The sequence below is a fragment of the Zonotrichia albicollis genome, chromosome 18 (assembly GCF_047830755.1).
Source record: "Zonotrichia albicollis isolate bZonAlb1 chromosome 18, bZonAlb1.hap1, whole genome shotgun sequence".
NCBI lineage: Eukaryota > Metazoa > Chordata > Aves > Passeriformes > Passerellidae > Zonotrichia > Zonotrichia albicollis.
The window spans coordinates 5,867,542-5,885,959 of NC_133836.1; the positions used below are offsets into that span (position 1 = coordinate 5,867,542).

The 18,418-nt window shown below is 40.7% G+C and overlaps 1 protein-coding gene across 1 annotated transcript in view; it reads right to left on the minus strand.

The window, feature by feature from the left end:
* GALNT9 (polypeptide N-acetylgalactosaminyltransferase 9) overlaps nucleotides 1-18,418 on the minus strand; it is a 131,115-nt gene that overhangs the window by 14,126 nt on the left and 98,571 nt on the right. Inside the window, exons 7-8 of the mRNA XM_005488931.4 lie at nucleotides 4,772-4,957; nucleotides 754-891 (exon numbers count right to left, since the gene is read on the minus strand). Of these exons, the coding sequence (XP_005488988.1) occupies nucleotides 754-891; nucleotides 4,772-4,957 (324 nt within the window). The remainder of the gene's footprint in view (nucleotides 1-753; nucleotides 892-4,771; nucleotides 4,958-18,418) is intronic.

Consider the following 18,418-nt stretch of genomic DNA (forward strand, 5'->3'; position numbering starts at 1 on the left):
TCAAATGGAAGAGAAAGGAACAGTCTCCATTTAGCTGTCTTGTGGGAAAATATATTGCCTTCGGATTTAATTGCATCTCATGTAGACAATTATTTGAGCTCTGTTGACCACTGACGTTTTCTTTATGATGTCTGTGGCATCTTATTTGGGAAAATGATTGGCTCAAACTTATGTCTCAGTGTTTTAAAATGAGAGCCAAGGAGGTTGTGTGTAATTGTCAGTAAGGATGGCTTCACCTGTGCTGCAGCATACGCCACAGTTGAGAAAGCCACGATACACAGAATATCACCACACAATATCAGAAGGCTTCAACCCATACAGAACAACATCAGAAGGCTTCAAGCATCTGCTCTTCTTGTTCTTTAGCCCAACCTTTTATCCCCTCATGCTGATGCAGTGCCCCTGTGTGCCCTCTGTTCCCTTGGTGGTTGCTCAGTGCCCCTGGGCGCTCCATGGCTCGTTGTTTCAATGCTGCTCACCTGCTGCTCACAGCTGTGCCCATTGGGGATGGGGCTCAGCCACAGCCCCGCTCCCAATCACCACAAACTGTGGGCCTACAACCTGCTGCCCTCCAACAAAAGGAACAGGGCTTCTCAAAGCCACACTCCCTAGTGTTGGTTAAAAGGAGGGGAGGGCATTTTTGTCACCACTGCTGTGCTGATGTGTAATTGCTCAGTACATCCTGATAGCCAGCTCTGAAAGCAGAGGAGTGCTCGAGTGCAGCTGTGATGTGTTTCCAAAGACATGCTGTACCTCTCCATAAGTGACTGTGTTATTGTAAACCCTCATCTCAGGGTACACGTTCTCCAAGTACCACTTAAAGCTCCGGCACTGCAGTCGCTGTCGCAGAGCAATTCGTTCAGAAACATCTCCAAAGTCAACTCCGGGGTTCTGCAAAGCAGAAAACGAATAAAGAAATCTCACTGCACTGGCTTTATGGTTGCTATCTTTTCTGAAATCAAACTGGAGTTCATTTTGTGTACCAAGCTGTATTTCCCTCCTTTCTTGCTTTTGTTGTAAGCAGTAGCTCATCAAACAGCTGGTGCTGAGTGCAGACAATAAATATTAATGAAAGCCAGTGGAAAAAGGAGAATAAAGAACAAAAGAAACCCCAAAATAAATCAAAATAATAAGAATACAATAAGAATGTTGTTACTTACAGCAGTTCTAAGTGTTTGCAATCAATCCTCAAGCCTTTGTTTTCAGATTCATTTAGAATTTAGGCAGTAATTCTGATCTAAAATATGGCAGCTTGGTCATGCTTACTCCAGTAAGAGATTTGAGTATTCAGTGAAGTAAATTATGTCAGAACAGATCTGTTAAAACTTCAAAGTGAAGCTGCTCAAAAATCATTAAGCTCCACTAAGCATTCATATAGACCAGCATTCAGTTTTTACTAGACCTGCAGCTCATTTGCAGACTTGAGCCATAGAATGCAGTTAAACTCAAAACCTTTATAATTCTACTTCAGAATTTAATTCATATTTAAATACAAATCCCATGAAAGACACAGGCTGGAAGATTCAAGTTAATATGAACAAAGCCAGCCATTTAGAACTACTGAGTCCTGAGTTAGAGTCTGTTGATTTAAGGTGTTATAAATCATCACAGTTCAACATTAAGACAGTAAGAGTTACCTCATCCAAAACCCTTTTCTGACACTACATTAATCAAATGGACTGAAACTGGGGAGTTTTGCATGAGATCTCTCTGAAGTGCTTTGTGCTTTTCCTCCAGAAGAATATCTGTACATTTTACAGATTCTTTCTAATGCAGGGTTCCAAGACAGCAGCAAATCTTAGCTCAGGGTTTATTAAGATCCCCAACAGATGCCTGGTTTCCAGGAGAGAATACAAGTGTAATACTGAACAGGTTTTCCTATTTGCCACATAAAGGGTTTGCTGTGCTCACTGCTGCTTGCTGATGCACGTTCTGTCAGGAGCCCTCAGTGCAGCATCCATTCAAATGAATGTTAATTTACGTGGTACTTGAGGCTGCGTGGAGGGAGAGCAATCCTCTGAGGCACTCAGTGCAATAAATCATCCAATGTAAGATTCCTTTATCACCAAAATTGTTGAGGAATAAATCATAAGTGGGGATGTACCAAGTGTTTGGTTAACTGGAATAAAGCTGTGCTGACCTGCTGCTGAAGGTTATAGGAACATGATCTTGCAGGTGTGCCCAAGACCATCTGCTGATCTACAAAACCATTATGCACACATTTTCAATAACCTGTGAGCTGTGAAAAAGGTGGTGGGAAGAAGAGTTAATGTGGAGAAGCTGAGAATATAGGTTATAGAAGAGTAATTTGGGTCAGTTTTGTGGTATGTGAAAATGCCTGTGTTTTACCTGCCTCTTTTCTGCCCTATTTAAAATGAGGCAACACAGTGCCCTTTTTTGGCAGTGCTGTTTCTGCAGAGCACAAGAGCAGCAAATGGAGCAGCTATGAAAACAAATTGAGCTGTGCTCACCCTCTGTGCCAGCTGCAGCCACGATGGGCAGGTTACAGTGTGATGGCACAAGAATGAGGTGTCCACAAGATTTACTGTGTGGATATATTCTTTTTAACCAGCTAGCAAGGTTTCTAATTGCCCTGCAGAAGGTTTTTGTGATGGCTTATGCCAAAAGTTCAGTACTTCTGTCATCTGTATTGAATAATGTCATGAACACCAGCTTTTCTCAGCTTCCTTTTCCTGAGAGCTAATAGGCTGATTTTTATGATGCACATTTTATCAATCAATGAATTTATTTTATGAAAAGGAAATTTTAATGTTCACTACTTCTGCTGATTTTATGTCTTTTATTGTAGATGTGCCTAGGTTTTTTTAAAAGCTCTGCTGTATAGCTCAGTGCAGAAAACTGCATCAATAAGTAATCTCAGAGAGATTAAAGGAAATCATGTTTTGGCGTAAATGCTCATTTAAATATCATCTTTTCTCAGAATTCATTTGCACATGTCATCAAGCAAGCAAATTTACAGAGGTTAGTTTTTCATCTTCTAATTGAAAACTGACCATTTTAGCAAGTGTATTTTATGTGTTCAGACAGGGCCAAAATGCTCATATATTTTTAATGGACACTGCACTTCTACCGTCACAGAAGTCTTGTGTGGAAAAAGTGATGCAGTATTGCCTTTTGCTAAGGCAAAATAATTCTCTGCAATTACCTCTTGTGCCAAAAGAAGTCACCATAAACACATTGCACAGTGTCCAATATTGAACAGCAGTGAGTGAATTTGGAGCTGTGGAAATATCTGGCATATTCAGACATCAAATGGACAAAGGGAAAACATTGCTCCTTTAACATGTGTATTTTTAAAACTATGAGGGGAAAGAAAATGGGGTTTCATGTATTAACTAGGTACCGAAGTAAGAGTAGATGTTTAGGACAGACTAAATCTAATGCAGTCTTAGACAAGAGTCTCATGACTTTGATGAACTCCAGATCATATCTGAATATTCCCAGACACCTCTGGGTTTGCATATTTTCCTGTTCTGATGGGAACATTCCTGTTCCTATTTCCTTCAGCTCTGGCCAAACCCCTGCTGTAAGGGTGAACTAAACCATCGTTACCTACGGATCACTGTATGTTACTCCTCAACTGCTCTCCTTGTGCCCCTTCACATGAATAATTGAGATGCAAACACAGCCAAGAACACACCAACAGCCAGCTTCCACCTGGCTGGGATATAACATAAAACTCTTTTCTTCAAGGATTGTGCTCAGTGCAGATGTAGCATGTGATATACTTACAGAACTAAGTGATAAATGGAACCTACAGTTTATCTAATATTTATATTACATGGATTCCTAGAGGCCCCCACACGCCATCTACAATTCATATGCACAGTGAGAAGCAGAACGTGCCCACATTGCACCTCTCAGCCTGTAGACAATAAAACTATTTAATGTGTGATTCTTTTATTGCATACTTCGTTTTTTATGCTGGTGAGGTCTACTGAGTATCACAATGAATGATGATATTTATTTATGGACATTTCTGTTGTCCCCACTGTTGTAGCATATGAACACCTCAGAGTTTAATGACGCCCCAAATTAACGACTTCTGGGGGAGCACATAAACCTGAGACATTTTGCTCTGGTTAAATTATAAATCTGTGTCACTGCCTACAACAGTCAGCACTGAGTGCACAACTAAACTTAGACTGAGGCAGCAAGTTCTCCTGGCAGAACTCTCCATACTGAGCATGCACTTTCCAAAGCTCTTTCCCTGAGCTTTGCCCACTTCGTGCAGCTGTAGTAACACCCTTCACCTGCCACTGTGATATTTTCTGAAAAATCCCTTCACCAGAATTTTTCTCCTGAGAAGATAAGCAGCCTCAGCTTCTCTATATTTTGCTCCTCTGGAATGTGAGATTGTTTATCCAAACATGTGAATTGTTTTTAATTAAACACCAATCACAGCCAGCTGTGTCAGGATTCTGGTCAGTCACGAGTTTTTATGATCATTCTTGTCTGGCCTTCTGATGCCTCCTTTCTCTTTCTTTAGTATAGTTATAGTAGATAATTTCTTTTAATATAATATATATTATTAATGTATATTATATTTCCTTATTAATATAATGTAATATAACATAATATGATATTATATGATATGATAATAAATCAGCCTTCTGAGAACCTGGAGTCAATTCTCATCTCTCACCTCATCCTGGGGACCCACAACACCTCAACATTCACCTCCAAGAGCTAATTAGGAGCAGCTTTGTGTTTCTGCCCGTGCTCAGGCCACAGTGTGGGCTGTACTCACTGCCATGGGGATGTTCCAGGCCATGTAGACGTGGGATTTGAAGTCATCCATCCAGACCTCGGCGGCGCGCAGGGCGTTGCGCTTTGCATAGTAGTCGATGTCGTTGTTGTAGGGCTTCTTGGTGCGCTCGATGTGCGCCACGCGGGAGCAGGGCAGCACCTCCATGCTGCCCCCGCACTGCCACACCTGGGGGGGCACAGAAACCATCTGTCAGAACCCAGGACATCCCTCAGGCTGCCCTGGATGGCTCAAGACACTGGCAGGGGGCTCAGAGACCTTGGCACAGAGTCAAAGACACCTATGCCTTCCATCTTAACTCATGGAAAAAATGACCAACTTTGTGCAAAGATTTACAACAAGGGTTTGAGTAGAATGTTAGTGAATTTATCACAGGGTGAAAAAGTAGAATTTTAGGGATTTAGAATGGGGGTTCAAGAGGTGAGATGGAGGAATCTGGGCATGTCCTGTCTTTCTTCTTCTTCCTCTTGTCCTCCATCTTCTGCTGTGATGGTGACACCTCTGGACTGGTTTAAAGTAGAGACAGACTGTCTAACATAGGTGATAGGTACTGGAAAATTATTGTAAATAAAGTACATGTAGTTCTTAGTATAAAAAGATAACAGCACCCCAAGGGCGGTCAGTGTGCCTCAGCTCAACCTGCTGGACTGACCTCAGTGGGTCCAAAAAAGAAAGTATTAGATAAGAAAAAATAAACAGCCTTGAGAACCAAAGCCGAGGAATCCCGACTTCTTCTTCAAGCACAGGGCTGGGAAAAAAGACTTTTTAATACCTCAGGAGCCATTTCAGCAACATGAAACCTGAGAAACAGCCATGTGGCTTCTTTCTCCCCTCCAGAGGCAACACAAGTGCTTCTGTGCTGTGTGTAGGGTGCTTGCCAGTCAGTTCAAAAGGATCATCCAATTCTCCCCTTGCTGCACTGGGCAGGTGGGTCTGAGGGGATGCAGATGGCTGCATTAGGTACATAAGTTTAGGAGCCATAAAGAGACAAGTCCTTCACCACAGTATCACTGTTCTTGGGACCATCAGGCAGAGAATAAATTACGAGGTGGTAACCTCTGTCACTGATGCTATTTTAATTTAGTATTACTGGAACTTCTACAAAAATCAGCTGTGTCATCTGGCTGTGTTTGACACATGAAACGGGTATGGAAAGGGCTCTAAGGTCAGCCCAGAGCCTTCTCTTCTCCAGACTAAACATCTCCAGCTCTCTCAGACTGTCTCCACAGGAGAGGTGCTCCAGGGCTCTCATCATCTTATCTCTGTGGCCCTGAGCTGATGAAGAGGACTAAAAGGGGCTGAGTGGAGACTGTGTCACCCAGCCTGCCCAGACACCACGGAACCCACACTGTGCAATTTTCTCCCTGCTGATTGTTTACTGTCTGAACTCCACGGCAGGGGACAATGAGGACTTGTCTCTTTGCATCAGCAAGATCTGGAGTGATGCAGAGTGTGGGAGGCTTATGGATCCAGCTCCCTCAGGTCTGCACCTAGTAAAAAAGTCTGAAAATGAAAGACATTAAAATATAAGCAGTAATCCAGTACTTTCCAAGGTTGCCTTTTACTGAGAATAAAAACACATTACCATAAAGATGCATTCCAGAGCTATACTGGGGCATTCTCCACCTAACCTGCCTTTTCAAGGACAAAGATAAAGTGCTTGGGAAGTGGCAAATAAAATCTCTGCTCTGGCTTTTCTTTTTTTAATACTTTGTTAGGCAATAATATTTACTTGCTGCTTTCCAAACAGTTCTGTGGTAAATCACTGGCTACTGAAATTTACATTTGATAAATGGAATACACTGAAAAACACACTGCTCATAAATTTGGACTGACGTGTGCTGAGGGTTTCCAGTGCAAAGAGAAAGTGCTAAAAAAAAAAAAAAAGAAAAGGAATTAATTGATTTTCACAATCAGAAGGAGAAATGAGCAATACACTTTAGTACACTGCTATTTGCCCAACCCAACCTGGAAGTCAGCTGTTTAATGCACAGCACATTTTTCTTTCTATTGATATGCTTAATGACCTTGTAACTCTTATTTATGTATTTTGGTACCAAGGGCAAGTACATTATCTGAGTGACAGATTTATTTCCTTTGAATGCCAGCGCTCGCACAAACCTGAAAACGAAAAGCTACTAAACTGCAGCATTAAAGAAAACAGTTTAGCTCATCTGTAAATTCAACACAAACAGTTATTTATCAGTGATAAATTCTCCACAGATGAAATCCACAGGGAGCACAGACACCTGGCTTTGAAGGAAGCACAATAAAAAAAGCAGCAGCAGCCTCAGGCCAGATAACTCTCACTCTGTCTGATCCTGGTGCTCAGCCCTCAGTAGGGGTCTGCCTGTGGTGTGACTGCCCCATCCATAATCCCCTGCACTGCTTTCCCGACAGTCACTTCTTCCCTTTCCCCTCAGCCTGATTTTGCTCTTTAAAGATCCAACATCTGCTGAAGAGGAGGAAAGAAGGAAGGAAATAGCCAGAAAATACTCAAGGAAAATTTTCTTCCTTAGAAGATGCTGAAATTTACCCCAGAACATGTAACTTTTAATACCACCAGGAGATGTTTCCCTGGATAAGAATGGTATTCCAATCCCAAAGAAAGAGAACTGGATGTAGAGCACAGGGGCAAGGAGTGAGATATCTGTGTATCACCAGGTGAACATCATTGTGCCACCATTTCTCCACATCCCAGACAAATGTCACAGCTCCTCAGCTGTGGGAATTTCCTTCCAGGCCAGACAAGGTCTCCTGTTTCACTGCATGAGGGTCAGGTGCTGCTCAGGGGAGCACAGACATGACTCAGTATCCTCACCCTTTCAGCCCATGGCTAAGCACAGGGTGAAGATTTTGTCCCCTTCCAGCCCAATAATTACTTAAACTGACACTAAATAGGAGAGTTCCTGTAGTAGAATCAAACATGTGCATCCAAAACTGGGCAAGATCCCAGCATCTGAGAGCCATCATGTGAGATTTGGATGAATACTCAAGACTTGTGCTTGAAGGAGGAGGATGGGATGTTCAGCTCACCTTCTCCTCTCTGGACACAGAGTTGAAAGGCAGAAAACCATTCCCTGTCTGCTTCTAACAAAAGATGAAAGAATGAGAAAACTTTTGCTGTATGAGAGAGGTGAGCCAGCAGCTGATCCTGAGCTGGTTGATTCCCATCCTCTTTTCATTCTCAAAACTGCACTTAATGACCCATTTTACCAGTAGCAGACAACACATTTCCTTCCACATCAAACTATGAAATTATGCCAGGAAATAATTACATGCCTCTGTAAAACATTTATCAAGCAGGGTCCTTAAAGAACCTTACTGGGGGAAGCAAACTATTTCTAACTGTGAACATAAAACAATGCCCAAGGCCCTCCAAAGAGACACATTCCAGGCAATCAGGGAAAACTGCCTTCTGTGTCTGTGCCTCATCTTCTGGGATAACAACACATTTCCAGCCCAAGTTACTCCTCTCATATGGAGCTGCCAACAGTAAATGTGTGCCTCAAGGTTCATTTACTGAGCTGGTGGAAGGGTTACAGTCTTTGAGCTGCTGCCCACAAGGCTGCACATCACTGAAAACCCCACTCTGCCTTCTTTTCCCCCATGCAGAGGCAAATCCCTGAGAGCAATTTTGGGGTTTTTTGGCTTCACAGCATGCACTCATCAAACCTCGACAGTGGGGCAGCATCCCAGGCTCCATGGAAGGCCAGGAGCAGCAGCAAAGCAAGATGTGTTCTCCTTGACTGGTGCAGCTGAGCAGCCCAGGGACTCAGCTTTGCCTCTGTGAGCATCTCACTGTGCAACATTTTAAGACATGATCAAGTAATTCCAAGAGACACTCAATTTATTTGCTAATTGTAGCTAATTTCTAATTTCAGCACCGCTCTTTAGGCTGCTATAAACAAAATTGATGGCAATTTAAATGTTACCATAGCCGTGTTACCTTAGCATTTTTACTGCTAATTATCTCAATCAACTTTTCTATAAACAGACATATTAAGTATTGAGAAGAACAAGTACCCCCATCAGGAGTATATTACAAACTGAGTGATTATGTTTGTGGCTTGCACTATAATGATTTACTGACACCAATTATCAGCTGTTCCTGTACACCTGAGGTGTGGCTGTCCTACAGGAAAATGTTTATTTATGCAGCAGCCAGCTGGACATCACATTTTATGCATCAGAGAAAATCTGAGATGAGGCTGTGTCTTGTCTACCATGGCCTCAATTGTGCATCAGCAAAGCTCTCTGAAAGCAGGCTGGGGACATTATTTAGAAAGGCTAATAAGGTGCCAAGCTTTAATTCTTGCCAAACGAGAAGAAATTTTCCAAGGAAATGCATTTTCCCACAAGTACTTTCTGCTGAAGATTGAAATCATCTTTATCAGGATTTAAAAAAATTAAAGTTAAAAAGAGTTAAACAAGCCTGGCCACCACGAAGTAGGAAGTAGAGCTGGGCTAATCAATTCCTAAATCTTGGCAATATACATAGAGAGAACATTGCTGATGTGTTCTCCTGCCCTGCAGGTGAGACCTGCTTCCAACAGCATCGTGTCCTGCAGAGCGAATGTCAGAGCTCAGAAATATCCTGGGATTTAATATTTGCCATTTTTAGCATTTTAAATATTATTCCTGGGATTTAATATTTGCCATTGGCAAGAGAGAAGCTGCAGCTCCCAAGAGGCTCTTGCTAATTAAAGGGAGGGCTCTTCCCTCTCTATGGACTTGGTGCTCTGTAAATTGAATATCACATTATTGTGTACACTGGAGTGACTGCACAGGACTATTTAATTTGGTACAGATGATCTCACCATAAGCAAAATCAATAGGTAAAAATAAAAATGGCATCAGTATGAAGAAAAAAACTGGGGAGACAGTTTTAATTTTGAAAACCTAGACTGGAAGTAAAGATTGTGGGCCTTAAGAACTTTGTACCTTGCTGTGAATTTTGCAGCTTAAACACCCTGGTGCTCAGTCAGAGAGAAGAGGGAGCTCTGAACATATCCTCCAAACCTTAAGGGATGTGCCAACTCTTCTAGTGGCCACAATAGAACCCAAAAATTAATAGGAATATTGCACACTTAATGTTCTTGCATCTCTGATATTGACAATTTATGTAGCTCACTGAAAACTGATCTTTCACAGTAATTTATAGCCTGACATTTTCTTGTGTTCTAATGGAATCTTATGGATATTCTCTCCTGCATGTATTCTCAGAGCTGCCTAGAGAGTCATATTTAATCAGCTGTGCTAGATAAAGTGCTCTCTCTCTGTTTTTCACTTCACATAGGAAGCTGTTAGAGACTGGGGAGCTGTCATAATCAAACACATCATATGGAAAAATTAATCACATGCTCCCGTTTTGTTCATCAACTGCATTTTTATCACCATCTTTAAAGGCAGCCATAATTATGTTTAAAAAAGTCCCAACTGTCACTTCTCAAAATAGCCTGTGCTAGTTAATGTGCACTTCTAGAGCAAAAATCCTTCCACACTGGGACAAACCAGCTCACATCAGAGAGAATTCTAGCTGCCAAAAAGAGACTTGAACAAAGGAAGAAATCACATCTCAAGATCCACAGATCTTTGTTTTGTCAGAAGTTTCAGGATAAACTTCTGACCTGTGCTTTCAAATTACAGGACCCACAAGGGTCCTTGGTTGACTGATCCTGACCTGGTGACAATCCCTCCTTTTTGCTCTCAACTCCTGCTCAAAGCAGTTTGCAGATAATCTGCTCACAGCAGATGTAGAGGGAGTGTGACAAAACCTCAAATATGAAAGCTAATTCTGTTATTAGGAGTTTTCTTACCCTGCATGTGTCAGTGCCCATCCTTTACTCTTGTTGCCCTGGAAGGCTGGAAACACAGAGCAGTGTTTTTGCACTAATCATTTTTGGAGGGCTGCATTTCACCTGGGGCTCTCCTCATGTTTTTTTTCCTGGCTCAAACAGCAAGAACTTAATTGGAAGAGAGAAGAAGAGATAGGAAGGATAAAGAAGTGTAGCCATACAAGTGTTTAGGATATGTCTGGCTCTAGTATTACTCTTTATGACTATTATTTTTATCAGTATTAAAGTTGTCCCAATGAGGAATACTTGGAAGCTTGCTGCTTTTCCCACAACTATTACAACAGAGCTCAAGGGTGCGCTGCAAGATTCTCCTGCAGAGAATTTCATGGCAGACTCAGAATGATACCTTTTCTTTATAGAAAAGAAAAATAATTTTTTCATAGGTACTTGATTAGCCTTTAAAATTTATTAGAATTTTCTGGACTTTGACCTCTCAGCTTTGATCCCTTGGGGTTTTCTGGTATTTACAGATTATTTGCTTTAAAGAAAAAAAAAAAGGCAGTGGAACAATATCATTCTTGCAATGAGACAGTCAACACATGCATGTTTTATATTTGTCTGGTGGCTTTTCAGTAGCAAATTTAGAGGCTGTCCTTCACATGTTTCTTAGAGGTTACACAGAACCTCAAGCCAGTTAAGATCTCAGATGTGACAACAGAGAGAAGATAAAACCCTTCTGTTAACCCTCTTAGAGAGGCAAACAGATAAGCGAGAAGAAATTGAAACATGTTCTAGAGAAACTCACACTCAGCAACTGCTATCTTGCTGCAAAGATAAACTTTGTGTGTAAAGAACCAGGGCTGATAAATTAATAGACTGGCTGCTATGTGAGGGAGGAGATAGGATTTAAAATTATATTAAAAATGCCCCATGTGCTTTAACCACTAATCCCATCTCCATAAACCCATATTTTGCACAACTTTTACAAAGGGTAATGCACATTTGAAAAGAGCATGTCTGGGAAGAAGCAGATTTTCCTTCTGCAAGGAAAATTCCAGAGTCTCTGAAATGCCTTGCTGGTGGAGGATGGAAATTCAAAACCCATTCAAGGCAAGAAGAGCAGCCTGACCCTGCAGAGGCAGGAGTCCCTGTGTCACACAGCTTTACACACAGACTCCAAATGGCAAAGAATAAAATATCCCAAGCTCCAAAAGGTGGTGGTGGGTCAGGAATCCTTGTTTTCTGCTGGGGAAGTCCAGTCAGTGCAGTGATGCTGGACAAGTTCCCCCTGCTCCAATTTCCCTGACATCCCTGCTCAGGGTCTGGCAGGCAAGCAAGCACTGAGGAATGGGAGAAGGGAGAAAGGACAGCCAAAGAGCAAGGTTTTCATTTGCAAAGGCTTGTTTTTCTTAGCAAATTAATGAATGTTGGCACCTCAAAATGCTCCAGGAGATGTTAACAGCTCCTACCACGTAAATGACAGGCGTAGGAAAGAGACTGCTTTGAGGCAAACCCCCAAACTTCATAGACTACAGATAATAACTCCATTTTCTATGAATTCTCCTCAAGTCTAAAAGAGGCTGCAGATTTCTTCTGGTCTAGTACCATCCATATATGTTGTGTTTTGCAAGCATAAATCATTTTTCCTCTATAAAGTAAATGAAATTTGGTATCTCTAATGTAGTTTGCTAATTGTCCCAGGCAGATGCTTCTCATAATGTATTCCTTCAGAATGCATTTGATGAGAATAATTTTCTGCTTTCTTACAAATTTACTCAACTTTTTTTCCCAAATCAATAGAATCACTGTCAGTCATTTCTGTGAATATGCCAGCACAGATCCTGTTTGTACTATAACTGTTAAAATTCAACAAATTTGGCTTTGAAAATAAAATCTATATGGGATATATGAAACAGCAATAAAGACCAGCCTGTTATTCTTGTTCCTCACATCTCCTTCATGTGATTGCTTTAGGTTTTTTCTCCTCACTTATCCCAAAAGACCATAGAGAAAATCCCCCTCTAAGTTCAAACCCCAGCAAGGGATAAAGTCTTATGTACACTAAGCTTACACGAGAAAATCTGCAGCTGAGCTCCTGCAACATTTAAGTTCTTAGGAAAATACCCCTTTTTGCCAGACAGGGCTTTATTAACCTGCACCAAAGCACCAGGCAATGCTGGCTGCTCAGCTCAGCAGCTGGAACACAGGAACAGGACACACTCAATGCCACAGAAAATGCCCAAAATTAGATAAACTGAGCATGGCAGCAATCTCCAACCACATTTAATCTCTGGCAGATGCCAGGGGAAGATCAGCAAGAATACCTTAGGTCAGAGTAGGGATGCCTTGCTTGACATAGAGGTGCTCACATGACCACAGAAATCTCTTGAAGAGCACAAAATTAACCCTGCAACAGCATCTCCCTTCAATTGTCACCTAAGCTAAGCCAGAGGGAAAATAAAAAATAAAAGTTGTTAAACTTTTTCTTTTTTCCACCAAAGTGAGTTCTCAACGTTCTTGTCCCAGCAGTTCACACTTCCAGCCTTTTGCTCATGAAATAATACTTACTGTGTGCTCAGCCTTCAGTAAGGAGGCCGAAAAATGATAAAATGCTTCCTGACATTTTAGCTGAGACCACAGGGAGGAAGAATAAAGAGTGGGATTTATTGATGCTTCAATTAGAATAAAGTCATTCTTGAATGAGAAAACATTGAAACAGACTGACTAATGAAGTGATCACAAAGGGTCTTTTCAAAGGACCCTAAGTGGAGTCATCCTCATTTGTTTTCTCTTTCCACAGCAGACCCTTAAATGATCTTTGCATATTGTCTACACTAAATCCTGCAGGGTTGCTATTTCATTTTAAAGAAAAAAGCTTTTAGGCTGCAAGGGATTCATTCAGTGAGAGCTATTATGCTTATTGTGGCTTTGCTGCAGAGCCAAGGGATTTGCTATATGCTCATTAGATCCTGCTTTGTTCCAAAACAATCTTTTACGATGCAAATTTCAGCATGCTGATCTACTTAAAATAACATTTTCCAAAAAAAAAAAAAGAAAAAAGAAAAAAAAAAAGGCTATTAAAGTAAAAGCTTCTTCCAAGGCAGGAACACTTCAAATTCAGATTAATTACTAATATTTTAGCCCATGAAAACATCTGATGTCTCAGCTTAAATTCAGCTTTGAATATGGTTACAAGAAGTCTCAAGAACTTGGTGTTAGGGGCACACAGCAGTGCCATGGGTGGTCATACAGAGGCCACACTATGAGGCCATCACAAATGAGGAACATTTGTCACCTGGCCCCTTGGTGTCTGAAGGCCAAAAGTTTTGATTTGTTCAAACTTTGGCACCTGAGGCATGCACCAGCAGAGATGTTCACTCACAAGGTGAGGGCTGGGAGCTCTCCACAGCCCTGCTCCATTATCATCTTCAAGACAGCGCTGACACACAAAAAAAAAGGAAAGAAAGCAAAGAAAAAAATGGGGAAAATGGCAGAAAAATGGCAGAACCCACTGTCCTCAGGCTGGATGTGTGGCACTCAGGGAGCTGTGGCAGTTTCCATCTCTTTAAAGTCACCTGAGGATGCAGGGAGCACTCCTGTTTTTCAAAGCATTAATTCCACCTTGCTCCTCCTCTGTGACCTTCCTGCAGGAGCAGTTGTAGGAACACAACCATGAATATTATCATCCAGGAGATCTACCTGATAGCTCATCCTTAATAGTGCCATAAATCTTGCTAGGTCTTGGTGCTGTAGGTGCACAGCAGAGATAATCCTGCTGTAAGGAATTGTGTGAACTCATCCCTCACCTGCACAGAGCCCAGCCAGGCTGGTGACACCACATTAAAGCATTCTGTGCCCTGAACAGCAGAAATCAAACTGGAATTTACTCTGAAAACTGATCTCCAGAGGAAAATTAGTAAATATCTGAGGTGAGCAATAAGAAAAATATCAGTTAGTGTGGAAGTAGTGACAAATCATTTCAGTAATTCCAGGCAGCCCTTCCCACACTCCCATTCTGAATTAGATCAGCAAACTAAACATGCAATTTATACTTAAAAAACTCCCAAATCATCACCTGCTTATAATGGACAAGTTCAGCTAGAGCACCTGCTTACTGAAACAACACATAATTACTGAATTCAGCTGATGTCCTGTTTTTAAACAGTAAGTGCCAAATCCTTAATAAACATTAGATGCAGATGTGTGTGAGCATGGCTTTCACTGGGAATGCTTATTTACTTGGGATAACAAAACCATGATTAATATTCTCCTCCCAGAGCTATGGGAAAGTGCCAGAGGAGGGGCAATGCCCACAAAGGACTGGAACAGGATATTTGAAACTTGTCTGAAACTGGAAAAATGCCTCTGCCTACACTGCACTCTCACCCAGGCCCCAGCAGCCTTGGCAGCTACCTGAGCTGCAAAAAGAGCATGAGAAAATGCAAAACCCCCCCTCTGGTGAGTCTGTTACAACAGGCTTTGACTTTACTTTCCTGACTATCAGACAGCAGATGTCTGGAGTGGTTTTTGGATACCTCAGAGAAAACTCAAAATGGCACAGAAAAGGAACTTTAAGAGAAGAAAGTGCCATTATATCCAAGTGATTCACTCTGCTTAAATGCTTTATTGCTTCTATTAATGGACAGATATTAACATTAATCATAGGCTGTGAAATGAGTGACAAACGAAGCTATTTTGTGCATCACCTAAAGAGCTGCTAAGGGGATGCAATTTGGGTAAAACACAAAGGAAAAAGGCTGTTTGTGATTTTGATGGACAGCTCCCTAAAGAATCTCCAAACTCCAGGACTGCAAAGTAGGCTGTCAGGTTTGTAGATTTGTTGCCTCTCCAGGGAAATTTGAAGTGAGGTGTATCAGCCTTTTACTGGTTCTTTTAACTGCATTTCTTCAAGATCAGTTACTCCATTTACAAAGATTTAGATTAGGGTTTGCTTTAGCTGACAAATTGTTTTGTTTGTTGGATTTGCTTTTTGATTGTGTGTTGTATAATGAAACCAACAGAAGTTTATCAATGGTGACATATAAAAGACTTTGCTAGGCATGTTTTTATTCTTTAAGGTACCTAGGCCACATTCCATCTAGCATAAGGATGTGAAAGTGCACACACACATTTGGCTGTATTTTTCCCAAGAGTTAAAAGTGTCCTCACAATTGAACTCTGCAAATATTAGCTTCAGCTTATTGGGAAGATAGTGTCCCATATTATAAAAGTGCTGAGCAAATAAAGGATGTTCTTTGTTTGCAAGAGATTTCTAGAAGTTAAATAGATAGAGATACAGATATGGTTTCAAAGTGAACCAAAATGGTGCTTGACATTTCAAGGTGTTTGACAACTCAAGGTATGGAATGAAAGTTCATTTCAGATCCAGCAAAATATTTTGTTTCAACAATATCTGAAAATAACCTTTTTGAGGATGTAATATAATGGCTTCTCCTTTCTCAACACATGCACTTAGAGACACTTCCTTGCCAAATCTATATTCTTTCTCAGATAAATTATTTGGCAAATTAATGTCCCATTATAGACAAAAAAATCATTAGTTCATTACAAAGCAGGCATTAACATTTACCTTTTGCCTTTTCACAGCTTCCCTAATTAAGTCATTTATCACAATTCTTCACTTGTATCAGCACAAAACTTACCCTAAAAGCATGTCAGATGTGACCAGAAAAATCCTGCATTAGAATAAATTCAGAGCTTACATGGTGACCCACAGCACTTTATGTTTCCAGTCAGTGCCTGTACTTTTACATCAGAATATGCACTTCAGCTTGGCTAAAATAAGTAACTAAAAAACCCCTCCTCTGTTACTTCAGTAATTATTTGTTTCTGTTGAATGGCAGTAATTTTTAAATGCTACTTTGCTTCATTAAAGCCTGAATTTCCAAGAACTGAAAGAGAGAGTGCCACAGGGTTAAGTAATTCTTTCATCACATGGCTGCTGTGTTTTATCCCTGCTGGGTCACAAGTCCTCTTCATTTACTGAGCTCCAGATTTCATCCAGCTATTTATTTGTGGAGCCTTTGTTGTAAACATTCTAAGCTGCCAAAGAAATTATCAAGAGTCTTTCTTATTCAACCTAAATACAATTCTGTCAGGAAAAAAAAAAAAAAAAGGTTTTCTGGTAAAATGGGATGGATGATAAAAAAACCCAAACCAACAGAAAAATTACAGGGGCTGCATTGCTTTGCCTATCATCTATAAGAAAATCTAAAAAAATATAGCTTTACATCATTTTTATGAAGGTACATTTCTGGACTTGCAGTTCATTAAATTTTGCCCTGGAGCACGTTTGCTGTGAGTAACATGGAATACAAGCCACTTGTCTGTCCTCTTGTCTCTAAATAATCTCTTTTCATCTTCTCAGAGTCAGGCTGTCACAAGCAGCTAATACCTCTACAGAGATAAAATAAGACAAAAGCAATAACCACAGTCAGGGCCCCTGGGGATTTCTTCACTAGCTCTAACTACAGTGTCCACTCTATCAAAATCCTGCCTTGTTGCCCTGTGTCAATGTTTACATGCTCTGCTGCTTCTACCACTTGTGTTTTCAGAGGGATTCCAGCCTTATCAACTGCTCTGTCAGCTGATGGCAACAACTCTTTCCTTCCCCATCTCCCTGCCTCTGTCACCTGCTGCCAACCAGCTCAGCCACAGCTCCTGCTCTCACTGAGCTGTGCTGAGCAAAAATGCCATTTTTACATGAAGGATGCTGTGTTTAAAGGAGTAATTCAAGTATCCTGAGGCACAGGACACAAAGCCCTTTCTGCTGCTTTCTTTGTGTGCTGTGTCCCACTGCTAGACTAAACTGGAGGTTGGGTGGTTTATTTTGGCTGGGCCAAATAAAGACCTGATCCCAGAGGTGTTTGTGCCAGTCCTGGGTCATTCCCCCATCCCTGCTGCTTGAGCTGACTGTGCAAATGCTACAGAAATTGGGGAAATTATAATTCAAGATGATACAGTCTAGTTTAAACACGTAATAATACATTTATATATATATACACATATATATATATGTGTATGTGTGTGTGTGTATGTATATATATATAAAATATATATTATTATCTATATTATACATATTATTATATATCATATATTATATACATTATTATATATAATATATAATATATATTATAATAGCTATGTATTATAATAATAATATACTGCATCATTTTTTGTCATTTTTGGGAAGGCTAAGCAAGCAGGTGAGGTTTGAGCAAATAGTAATCTCTGTTTCAGAATGAGGATGAAGAGGAGATAATATTTCTGGTAGCTTGGCTGGAAACAAAATAAAATACCCAACTGTAATTTATGTTGGCATGGATCTGATAAAGGGTAAATTTCAGGTTTTTAAAAGAGGAGTACTGTGGTCGTTAATGTGGCGGCAGTTATGGAAGCCTCAATTATATCTAGATGCATTTTGAAATACCAGGAGCATTTTGTCCTCTGAAAGATGGACATGGACAGAAATAAATATTTCCTTCCATCTGCCATTAAAAAAATATATATACAAAAAGAAAATGTCTTATTCAAAGTAAAATCTGAACCTACAGCAGAGCTAGAAAAATGAGCTCAGGTTTCCCAATTTTTGAAAATGTTTAGCCAAAAAATTATCCTAACACAGCCAGCTGTGGTGAGTCTCTGGAACAGGCAGGGAGCTGTTACTCATTAGCAGATCTCTGCAGGATTTCTGGCTGGAAAACATCAGTTCTGCTCAATATTTCAAAATTAGTGTTCAGCCCAGTCTTTCTCACCTTCCTTGTTTAGAAGGGAAATCCCCCTTGGTGCTCTGACAGAAGCTGAGCAGCCC